The sequence below is a fragment of the Zingiber officinale genome, chromosome 9B, assembly GCF_018446385.1.
Source record: "Zingiber officinale cultivar Zhangliang chromosome 9B, Zo_v1.1, whole genome shotgun sequence".
Lineage (NCBI taxonomy): Eukaryota > Viridiplantae > Streptophyta > Magnoliopsida > Zingiberales > Zingiberaceae > Zingiber > Zingiber officinale.
The window spans coordinates 110,026,262-110,037,742 of NC_056003.1; the positions used below are offsets into that span (position 1 = coordinate 110,026,262).

General features: G+C 34.4%; 1 protein-coding gene across 8 annotated transcripts; it reads left to right on the top strand.

The window, feature by feature from the left end:
* Positions 1-8,993: 8,993 nt before the first annotated feature.
* LOC122023774 (F-box/kelch-repeat protein At1g74510-like) lies at positions 8,994-11,280 on the top strand. Of its 8 annotated transcripts, XM_042582084.1 has the most exons (4): positions 8,996-9,214; positions 9,324-9,355; positions 9,804-9,928; positions 10,132-11,280. In XM_042582084.1, the coding sequence occupies exon 4, from the start codon at positions 10,165-10,167 to the stop codon at positions 11,038-11,040; it is 876 nt and encodes a 291-aa protein (XP_042438018.1). In that variant the 5' UTR covers positions 8,996-9,214; positions 9,324-9,355; positions 9,804-9,928; positions 10,132-10,164; the 3' UTR covers positions 11,041-11,280. The 8 variants fall into 8 exon arrangements, with proteins under 8 accessions (XP_042438013.1, XP_042438014.1, XP_042438015.1 ...); XM_042582081.1 differs by having other exon boundaries at positions 8,995-9,214; positions 9,804-11,280; XM_042582082.1 differs by having other exon boundaries at positions 8,995-9,156; positions 9,804-11,280.
* Positions 11,281-11,481: the final 201 nt, after the last annotated feature.

Sequence of the window (11,481 nt, forward strand, 5' to 3'; positions counted from 1 at the left end):
TAAAATATATCGAGAAAAAAAATGAAAAAAAAAATTGACAATTAATTTTTTTTAAAACCTAATTATTAATTCCCATTAATATTAATTTTCCCGCAGATGTAATTTTAATATTAGTTTGTTGATAATTATATTTATAAATATTTACCCAAATGGTGTTTATTAAGTTGTTTCTCCAGGTTAATGGAGTGAATCAATTAAATGTTTATAAAAAATAACAAGATAAATACCATTTGCTTTTAGGCTTTCCAATTTGGGCCAAATATATAAGTCATATAAAAGCCCAAGCCCGCAACAATTACTCAAATATTTTAATTAATTTAGTCTATCTTTAATAATATTTTAATTTTATTTAAATAACATGGGACGGATCTAAGCAGATTGTCTTCGACATACCTCAGCTCAATTGTACTTCTTTAATAACATAATTCAAGAAGTATAATCATATATAAATCTTTTATTTAACCCATTAAAATTCATTCCTTCCGCAATGAAAGTTAAATCCATCTCTAATTCCTACCTTCATCTTGTCAAATATTTTTTTTTAATAATCTATGTGTCTAGACCATTTATCTAACTAATCCTAAAATTTGATGGCCCGACCTCATAAACCGACCATTAGACAAGTATAAGTGGCTCCTCACTCAGTAGCTAACGTCGTCCCAGATGTTTCATCCAATTAAAGAAAAATATCTTATAGTATATTATAACGGTAATTTTGCATGCAGTCCCTATTGGCAAATAAATCTTTGCATGCAGTCCCCATCCATGAAAATTTTTGTTTTCACTCCCCAGTCAAACATATTTATCTAATTGCCCATAATATTTTTAGGTACAGAAAGTCTAAAAATCAGTATAAATCCTCTTAAATTCAGTATATTAAATTAGAATCTGGTATATTTTCTATCAAATTGAGTACGATTCTTTTTTCACCTCAAAATATACTCGATTTTAGTTTAATGTGCTAAATTTAATAGGAACTATATTCATTTTTAGACTATTTGTACTGAAAAATATGAGGGTTAATTTCGATAGAAAATATACTCGATCCTAATACAGAGTGTTGGATTTTAGTATAAAGTGCTGAATTTAATAGGAATTATACTTGTTTTTAGACTTTTTATACCTAAAAAATAATAGAGACAATTTTGATAGAAAATATACTCGATTTTAATATAAAATGCTGATTTTAAGAAGAATTATACTCGTTTTTGGATTTTTTGTATTCAATTTTGGACTTTTTGTACCTAAAAAATCTGAGGGCAATTTAGGTAACAATATTTACATGAGGGAGTTGAAACAAGTAATACTTTGCATGCAGAAAGTGGAAACAAAATTTTTTGGACATGGGGATTGTATGCAAAGTTAACATTGTGATTGATGATTTTTCTCTAATTTACCGATATTATAATTGAGATTCAAATTGTAAATACTTACGAAACTATTTCAACATCTTATCGTTGTAACCCGGGGTGCCAAGTAAGCCAAGTAAATTAATTGATTCAAGCTTAGATAGCTTAATAGAAATGTTTAACCAAATGAATAATTATTTAATTGAATTGATATTTATCTTTTCTTTTTGGGAAAAAAATCCACACTATAATGTCTATATTCTTACCCAACCATTAGATGTGATACATTGAATAAGTTTTGTATGGAGACCGTTAAAATAACGGATCTATCTTTTTAAATAAGTTTTTCATTTTTAATCAAAAATATATACAAGTATATAGAAATTTACCCCTTTTTTATAAAAAGAATAAATTATTTCAATCCATTAAGTTATTTACCAAAACAATTTGACCGTAAAATTGTTTAGTAAAATAACACAGGGACAAAAAAATAGTTTATTTTTCAAAATAAAAGAAGTAAATATCTAACTAAACGAGTATGCATTTAAGAAATAATTTAATTTTCTATAAAATAGTTTAACATTGCTAAACTATTTAATGCTGTTTTTTCTAAACTTGTACCAAGAACTCAAATAAAGGAAAAAAAAATATTTCTATATATTTTTACTAGGATGTTTAATTAGATCTAACAATAAACAATAATGATATTTTTCAATTTCTATTTTTTAATATAAAAAGGATTAACGATTTGTGGATGATTTATCTGTCGCTATCAAAATGTTTGGTGGATGTGGAAACTACTCATGTATTTGATTGGTTGTTAACAACTAACAAGGAGAGTCCACAAGTTGGTGCGTGGTTAAACTCCGATTTGACCCGCCACGCACCATTTTTCACATTTCATTTTATTCACACGCAAAAATAATTCTCATTTTAATCCAATCAATTTCCTAAAATTAAAAAAAGATTAATTACTAAAAGTTTGTCCATAATCACAATCTACTTTCACTTTGCAAGTGACATAGGAATTAGATCCCTCAATAATTATTTTCATTTCACTTTCAACCGACTCGACTACGAGAATATATCCGCGAGGCATCACCCCCTCACTTAAAGTTAGCCCACGAGTTTAAGAGCATCTTAACATTCTACCCGCCTTCAAAGCTTAATTTGTAAGTATGCCTCTCATCTAGAAGACGACAAATATGACTCGATGAATTCCTCTAGTTGAACAATGATGAGATTAAAAAAAAAGGAAGATAAAAGATGTAGCTATCGCACCAACTCGAATCGCAAGTTGTGCCTATTAGTGGATATAAACCTTTTGCTTGTTCTAGATTGCTTGTCCCTTTCACCCTTTTCTCTACCTTTATGCTTGACTAGGCTTTTGCGCGCATTGGTTAATTGTTCCAACTTAGGGTTCGAAGACTGATCATAACCATCAAAGTCCCTCGTGCTCCATGCTAATTAGGGTTTCCATTGTGGAAAAGGTGCATTAGGTTTCGATGGAGCATTTTTTTGAGGAACAAATTCTTTGAGCTTTTTGGAATTTTAGGGTTAGTGGACTTTGCATTCACTGACATATAATTCCCCACCACCATAAGGCCATCTAGAGAGGGCATCACATGCATCATTGTCGATTATTGTAATGTGAGCATCTTTTCTTATTTCAATAATTAATCATTCATTATAATATAATTCATTCCAAAATTAACTAATTTCTTATAAAAAATTAATTAATTAATAAAATAATAATGCATTATTATTGATCTTTACTATTGATCCTGCCCCAACCATTCAATTTGGAAATAGTACAACTGTGCTCTACCCTAACCATTCAGTTTGGATAATGACTGTCAAATCTTATTATTAAAAGATTGCTACTGTATTGTCCACGCACTCAACCTTTGATAAAAGACATAGATATTTATGGTTCGATTCTTAATTATGATGGATTTATAGAAATTTTTTATTTTAGACATCACACTAACTGCATTGGTTATAATCGGTCAAAGAAGTTCGACTGAATGTTAGATCCAATCGAGCCATCAGAGCTAGCCCACGGTTGTTGATAGGCCGACAATTTATGATTGGTGGCCAAGCAAGAAAGAAAATGAGATGGCTGCTGGCCGTCCGTTGTAAATATTTCGGACTGATGAATATTTTTTATGAAATATAATTAGTCATATCCCAAAAATTAATTGATCCAAACAATTATATACACCGTGCTTTTTATAAAAGAAAAACAAAGAAAACTAATGGAGCAACTTCAACGGCCCCATTTTATTACTTTTATTTATTCTGCAAAATTAATTCTATAAAATTATACAATTAACAAAATTCCCAAAGGCCGACTCAAGGTTTATGTTACACAACTCGGAATTTTCATGGATAACTTCCTCAATTGTAGTCATTAGGGTAAAAATTTAAGATTACCTACGTCAAAATGAAGTTAAGTGAGGCCTTTAATTTATAGAAAATTTAGTAAAAAAAAATAATAATTAATGAGATCAGGTAGCGTTGAACCTGAGACGATCGACACGACCCCGCATAAGTTTTCTATCAGCCACTAGGATAAATCGAGAAAGTCTAACATCCCTTAGTTACGTATCCCATTTGGCAAAAAAATATCTACAAATGCGTCATAGCTAAGAATCGAACTAGGGTGCCTAGGTGACAACCAGATACCTTTCCACTGCACCATAATCCTAAAGGTAGAACATTTTATAAAAGAGAATCAAGATATAGATGAAATGATGATGAAGACAGAAAAATATGTATTGCGAGTAGTATTAGAGACACAACAGAGAGTTTGAGATAACCGATGAAATTATTTTTAGTAGGGTCGTAAACGAGAAGTCAAGTCAATTTTTATGATGTTCAATCTTGTTGATAAGATAACCTACTCAAGTCAAGTCAAGCCCAAAATAAACCAATGCATTGAAATTATTAACCTAACCCCTAATTGTTTTATTTTTGGGTTCTACCCAAAATGTCTCATACAAATAGAGATATCCTTCATCTTTTTTAAATGCATAATCTATTTCATATCTTTTCAACGTAGAACTTTGATTGTATCCTTAACAATCCTCCCTTCAAATAAAGAACAACCATTACTTTTATAATTCAGGCCTTCTCACGAACATCCGATCACTCTTGACCTATTTCAGACCTCTCTGTAAGCATCCGGTCACTCAGATATGCTTCGGACCTCCTCGCAAGCATCCAATCACCTTGACCTACTATGAGCCTCCCTGCAAGCATTCATCATCTTAACTTGCTTCGGGCCTCCCGCAAGCATCTAGTCACTCTTGACATGTTTTGGGTCTTCCCGCAAACGTCCGGTCACCTAAACATGCTTCGATCTTTCTTACAAGCATTTGGTCACCCTGACTTGCTCTAGACTTCCCCACAAGCATCCAGTCGAATGTGTTACTATACCGAGTTGGGACAATAATTCTAAGTCTGTAAAAGAAATGTCGAAGCCTGTATTCAACGTAGTTTTTTTAAAAATAGATTCAGCCCCCTCTGCAGTGCTTTAAGGTTTCATGGGTTGTCTATTTCTTAGGATACAACAACACGTACTCAATCAAGCACTGGTTGTGTTAGAATGTATACTAAAAGCCTAATTTTTTGTATGAACATTTATTAAATGAATATTTATTTTGTAATAAGAATCACATTTGTCGAATGTCTGCATTTAGTTAAATGCAGTTGTCCATTTAATTTATATTGTAGATAACATGGTGTGTGGTATCACACAGAAAATAATGTTATCAGTTCCTTATAAATTATAAATAGTAGCTCACAACCAAGATGGATTGGGACAAACCATTGGAATGGTTGTAGTGTAATTTGGTACTAGTTTATCTTGACTATAAAATTACACTAGTACACTATGTGTGTATTGAGCAGGATTATTTGAGGTTGTTCCTTTTATACTGACTACATAAAAGAACATAACCTCTGTTATTATGGATGTGCGCACTATTAATCCTAATATAATAACAAGCACATATACTTAGTATTTATTTATTTAATTTATCAATGGGTGATATTTATTCGTTAAATCAATAGGCCCGATAAGTTGGGAAATAATATTATTTATGTGGTGTGTTGTTGATTATAGAAGCAAACTATGTCCTAGTTATCTAGGTTGATGATATCCCCTTGAGGGGCTCATAAGAATTGTCATGTAAACCCTGCAGGTGGACCTAGTCCAACATGACAATGAAGTTGAGTGGTACTACTCTTGGAGCTAGATATTAATTAAGTGAGTTGTCAGTAACTCATTTAATTAATGGACATTCGATATCTTAAACACGGGAGACTAATGCACTCATGATAAGAAGGAGCCCATAATGTAATATGGGATTGGTGCGGTAGTTCAATAATGACTCTTTAGTGGTATGAGTTATTATTGATGAACTTGAGTTAGGTGTTCGGGTCGAACACAAGAAGCTCAAGTCCATCAAGAGGCCAAAACCAATTCCTCCTCTAGGTCCCTGTTGTAGCCTCTTAATTAAAAGCCTTTTTATCCACCAGAAACCCAGCTTCTTACCCAAGCTAGGGGTCGGCCACATCCTTGCTTGGTACCCAAGCAAGGGGTCGCCCAAGTCCATCTTGGTGTCCAAAATGTGGCCGGCCAAGTCTTGCTTGGTGCCCAAGCAAGGGGTCGGTCATAGTATGATAAAAAAGGAGATTTTATTTAAAATTAAATTTTGATAAAATCTTTCCTTTTTTGAAGTCATCTACATGGTTTTAAAAGAGAGTTTTAAATTTTAAAATCTTTCCTTTTATAGCTATCTACAAAGGATTAAAAGAAAGATTTTAATTTTGTTAAAATCTTTCCTTATTTGTAGTGTTTAAAAGAGATATTTTAATTTTGATAAAACTTTCCTTTTTTTGTAACCATGTTTTAAAAGAAAATTTTTAATTTTAATTTTTACTTTTTTGTAGTTATCTACAATGTTTAAAAGAGAGATTAATTTTAAAATTTTCCTTTTGTGACCATCACAATAGGAAATTTAAAAAGAGAGAGATTTTAATTGTTATTAAAATTTCCTTCTTTGTCATGACCAAGGATTATAAAAGAGAGGTAAATGGTGCCTTATGGGGTAACACACAACCTAAGTCTCCTCTTCTATTCCTTGGTGGCCGGTCCTTCTTCCTTTCTCCTTTGAGGCCTGCGGCACTTCTTTTACCCTTGGTGGCCGGTTGTTTGGTGGAGAAGAAGAAGAAGGAGGAGGTCTCTTCACCTTGTTTTCTTCCTTAGGGCGGGCGGCACATCAAGAGGCATCTTCTTGTGGCCGGTTGCTTGGAGAGGAAGAAGAAGAGTAGGAAGTTTCCTATTTTGGTTTCCATTGGTGGCCGAATTTCTTGGGGGAGAAGAAATTGTTTGGGTGGATTTCATCTTGGTAGATCGTCGCTCACACGACGTCCAAGAGAAGGAGAGGAATACAACAAAAGATCAAGAGGTCTTAAGCTACAAAGAAAGGTATAGCTAATTAATTGTTTCCGCTTCAAATTAATTAGTTTGTGTTCTTTGTATGGATTCTGAAATACCAACACAAGAGGCTAGCGATTTCGTGTTTCGGTTTTGTGTTTCGATTTAGTGTTTAGATCTTGTGCTTCTATTGAGATCTTTGTAGTTAAACCTAGGGTTACTGTAAGAAATTTGAATATCCAATTTCTTTGAAAGGCTTTGTCTAGGAAGTGGTGGATGGTCTCATACCCAAGAAGGCCAAGTGTCTCGCCATGTTTAACCTGGAAGTCAATCCTTGAAATAGATATTTAATCAACTTTTATAACATGGGATGAACTTGGATTAATAATGTTAAGTATCGTTTGCAATCCAAGTTTTAACTACTGAAGAACACATGAGTTGAACTTGAAGTAAAATGTTAAGTTCCGTTTCCAATTCAAGTTTAATTCATGAGGAGCACATAGGTTGTTAGAAAAGTTCTGTTCTTGTACAAATTTTTTACAAGGGAAGCAGAACGGAATTTCGAGTAGCATCCAATAGGTTGTTCATGGTGAGCCGAGTTAATACCTAAATGCTATACTGAAGAGCAACTAAACAGTTGCACGACCGAGAAAAGATGAGGGTTGAAGGTGGATTGCTCTTGCTTCTGCTTTTTGTAGTGTGTCCATTACCTGAGGTCGTAACCTCTTTATATAGGAGCTCAAACCTTTAATAGCAATAATCAACAGAATAAAGGTTATTACTCGCCGAGCTAGAAAAGTTAGTCGTTGGCTATCAATGGTCAGCCTTTCACTCGGCAGTTATGAGTTCTTAATTAATTAATGATTAATTCATCCATTACACACTTAAGCAATTTGTAAAAGAAATATTCATGTAACAAAACATTGGTTAATTCACTTAGAAAAATTTTATCTTGACCATTTTAGTATTTGATGCGTATAAATCATGTTTATATATAAATCAACTTAATTCAATGTCGATATTATATTTATATCCTTGTGAACTCAAATGTAATAAAGAGTTTATATAAATCAATTAAATTATCTTAAAACTTTTAACATAGAAATAAAATTTTCATTTATAGTAGAGTATCTTTCATCCGCTTTCCTTATTCCCTTCACCATTTTGCAAGATATATTCCCTGCCTTCGGTTATAGAAAGTTCAGTAATGTTACGTGGAAATATGATTTTCTTCTCCGATGTAGCACCTGCGAGTCTCTTTCTCTTCAGCTCAGTACTGACTTGACACTGCCCACGCCGACACCTGTTGACGTGTGTTAAATCGTAGGACTTTGGGTTTGGGGCTTGATTCGTCGGACGACAGAGATTGGAAAGGAGAGAGGAGCTGAGGGCATGGAGGAGAATACTATCATCATCTAATAGTTGTTGGAAAATTATGACATGGCATTATGGCTAATTGATTCGCACACAAATTAATCTCATTATTTAATTTATTCAATATTTTTCCTGGGCTATGTGCTATGGTATGACATTTAGATGTCCAAGTATTCATAATTTAATTTTTAGTTATGATAAATTTATAAAAAAAAAAATTTTAATGTGATGCATAATTTGAAGATGTTGAATTTCTTGACCGTCCGTTAAAAAATTTTCTGAATTATTCTGATGACTAATAAAATTTTTTTATAAAATTGATCAATTGTCCCAGAGCTAGCATTATGTTATAAAAAATGATAAATTTAATGTATAGTCTAGAAGTCCAGTACTTTTTTAGTATTACATCTTATTTAGTTGAAAATTTTTCATATATAATTTTTATAAATATATTATAATTAACTATCAAATCATGAACAATTTAAATATATATCAGAGTGCCGGGCACACATTAATAAGACGTTAATATTGCTGATGGGCAGAATTGATATTTACGTGAATAATTATTCTACTAGATCTTGGAGCCTTTATTAAGGGACTTATTTTTTTACACATTCGTCCAAAAGATAACTGATTCAATTTTTATTTCCCCCTGTGATTTTTTAATTATTTTCAGGGTACTTTTCTCTTTCATACATTCATTGTCGTATTAAAATATGTATGGAGCACAAAAATGAACGAACCTTCCACTATTGTGTGGGACCCTCGCTGGTCGGAATCATTCTACTTAAAGAAAAAAAATAATCGATAAATTGATCTAAAAAAGAATCCTTGAAATGAGAAATAAAAGGATGAGTAGGGAGGAAGAAGTGAAGAAGGTGGAGGTGGTTCTTTCAGCGAGAATGAAGACGGTAGTTTAGTGCCCAAAAGGGGCCTCCTTTCTTCTTTTTTCTCTTCTTCATCCGCTCTCTTTGCCCAACATCAATCGTGAGTGTTCGCAGCTTTATCAGCTTCGAGATCTCCTTTTGTTTCCTCCCTCTTAGCTGTAATTTTTTCCCCCTGAATTGAAATCTATTAAAATGAGCTCATCTTGTTCCGAGTATGCTAAAGATGTGTTTTTTTTGTGTGTGTTTCTTCTTGATTTTTGGTCGCAGGGAACCAAATCCGGAGGAGAAGATACGGGTTTGTGAGTAAAGCTTTTATCTTTCAGCTGGTATCTTCGTTTTGAGGGTTTAGTTTTTGAGACAGTGTCGTTTCCAAATGTCTCCATGTTCGTGCCTCTCCTTCTTCCCCAATGATAGAGCATTCTTGAAATCCATATGATAAGGCTGATAGGTTGCATTTTTCGCTATCCAGATCGACCCTTGGTCGATCTTGGCCGGGTAGTATTTAGAAGGACCAAAAGTTCAATCTCTATTGTATACCAAAGATGCAAACGATGTTTGCACATTGATTCTATAACCCCTTCGTGTAGAAAAAGCTTCTCATTTTTGGTTGTTGGGGTGGGGTTTATTTTTCATTTTTAGTCTGGTGGATCATACTTGTAAAGACAAATAGGGTTCTAGGAATTAGGTCTTTTTCATTTGGTTAGGGATTTGAGATATGTTGGAAGACCGCTTTTATTTGATTTCCAGGGTGTTTGAGGAAAGTTCCGAGGAAGAATCCAATTGGCATTACCCGGCTTGTCACTTCCATGAGTCCTTGAACACCAAGAAAAGAGTATTAGAGGACGGATTGGCAGAAGTGGAGGAGGAACTAGGTAAAAGGAAGAAACCTCTGCGTCAACCTATTAACCCCAAATTGGGAGATATGAATCAACCTCTTGACAATTCTGCATACAATAATCCAAACATCTTGAGCAGGCTACCTGGTGATTTAATAATGACATGCTTTCTGCGCCTTTCTCGCTCTGATTATGGTGCAATAGCATCCGTCAACCGTACCTTCCATTCTATGATTCAGGATCTCTACAAGCACCGACGCCGGCAGGGAATAATGGAACACTGGATCTATTTCTCATGCACAGCCCTGCAATGGCAGGCATTTGATCCGTACCGCAGACGCTGGATAAAAGTTCCTCAGATGCCTGCTAGTCTTACTGAAACCTTCACCTTTTCAGACAAGGAGTCTCTTGCTGTGGGCACGGATCTCCTGGTTTTCGGCCGGGAGATGACTTCTTCAGTTGTTTTGAGATATAGCATTTTGAGCAACTCTTGGTCACCGGGAGTTGTCATGAACTCACCTAGATGTCTGTTTGGATCAGCTAGCCTTGGCGGGAAGGCGATTATAGCTGGTGGTATCACCAATAATGGCGAGATTCTGAACTCCGTGGAGCTATATGATTCAGAGACTCGAACTTGGGAGGCCCTTCCTCCGATGAATAGAGCAAGGAAGATGTGTTCTGGGGTGTTCATGGATGACCAATTTTATGTCATTGGTGGAATGGCTAATGAAAGGGAGGTGTTGACATGCGGGGAACGGTACGACATGAAGCGAGGCTCATGGCAACTGATTCCAAACATGTCTGCGGGTCTCAGTGGTGAGCACGGCGCACCGCCACTTGTAGCTGTCGTGAACAATGTGCTCTATGCAGCTCGCTATGCTGACAACATTGTGATGAAGTATAACAAGGAGAAGAATACATGGAAAGGATTGGGGAAATTGCCTGAGAGGTCTGACTCAATGAATGGTTGGGGGATTGCTTTCCGAGCTTGCGGCGAGAGATTAATAGTTATTGGGCGTCGAGGACCTCGCGGAGGAATGATTGAATTAAATTCTTGTGTTCCAAACGGAGGGAAAACTGAGTGGAAGACTATTGCCGTTATGCAATCTGCAGACTTCGTTTTCAACTGTGCTGTCATGGGTTGCTGATTTTTCATATGTATGGCATGATTATATTTTACTTCTTGCAAAAACGATGAGCAATGCTGACTGCAAAGGGAGTATAAAACACTAATTCTGCCTAATTGGTAGTTTCTACATTTCTGATGTTTCGATTGAGCTGATGATTCATCTGTAATATCAATTTGTATCATTACTTCCTGTATTCAGGTTTACCCCATTCATACATGTTAAGTTGGAACTATTTTACAATAAAGTTGCATTTGCTGATCTCTGATGTTAAAACTATTTTTTGAAAGATTAATTAGCTTTCGTATTAGTTCTCACTTCTCAGATTTTAATGACTGCATAAAAGCATTCGATGTCCATTAGAGGCCTACTAATTTTTCTTTATCTTTAATTGTGCTTTAACTTCACCAATAATCAATATTTTCAACCCATTCTGCTTGTCTTTTCTTTTTGATAGTGAAT

Coding starts and splice junctions, on each gene's coding strand:
- LOC122023774 (XM_042582079.1), top strand. CDS start 9,772: ATGTTGGAAGACCGCTTTTATTTGATTTCCAGGGTGTTTGAGGAAAGT.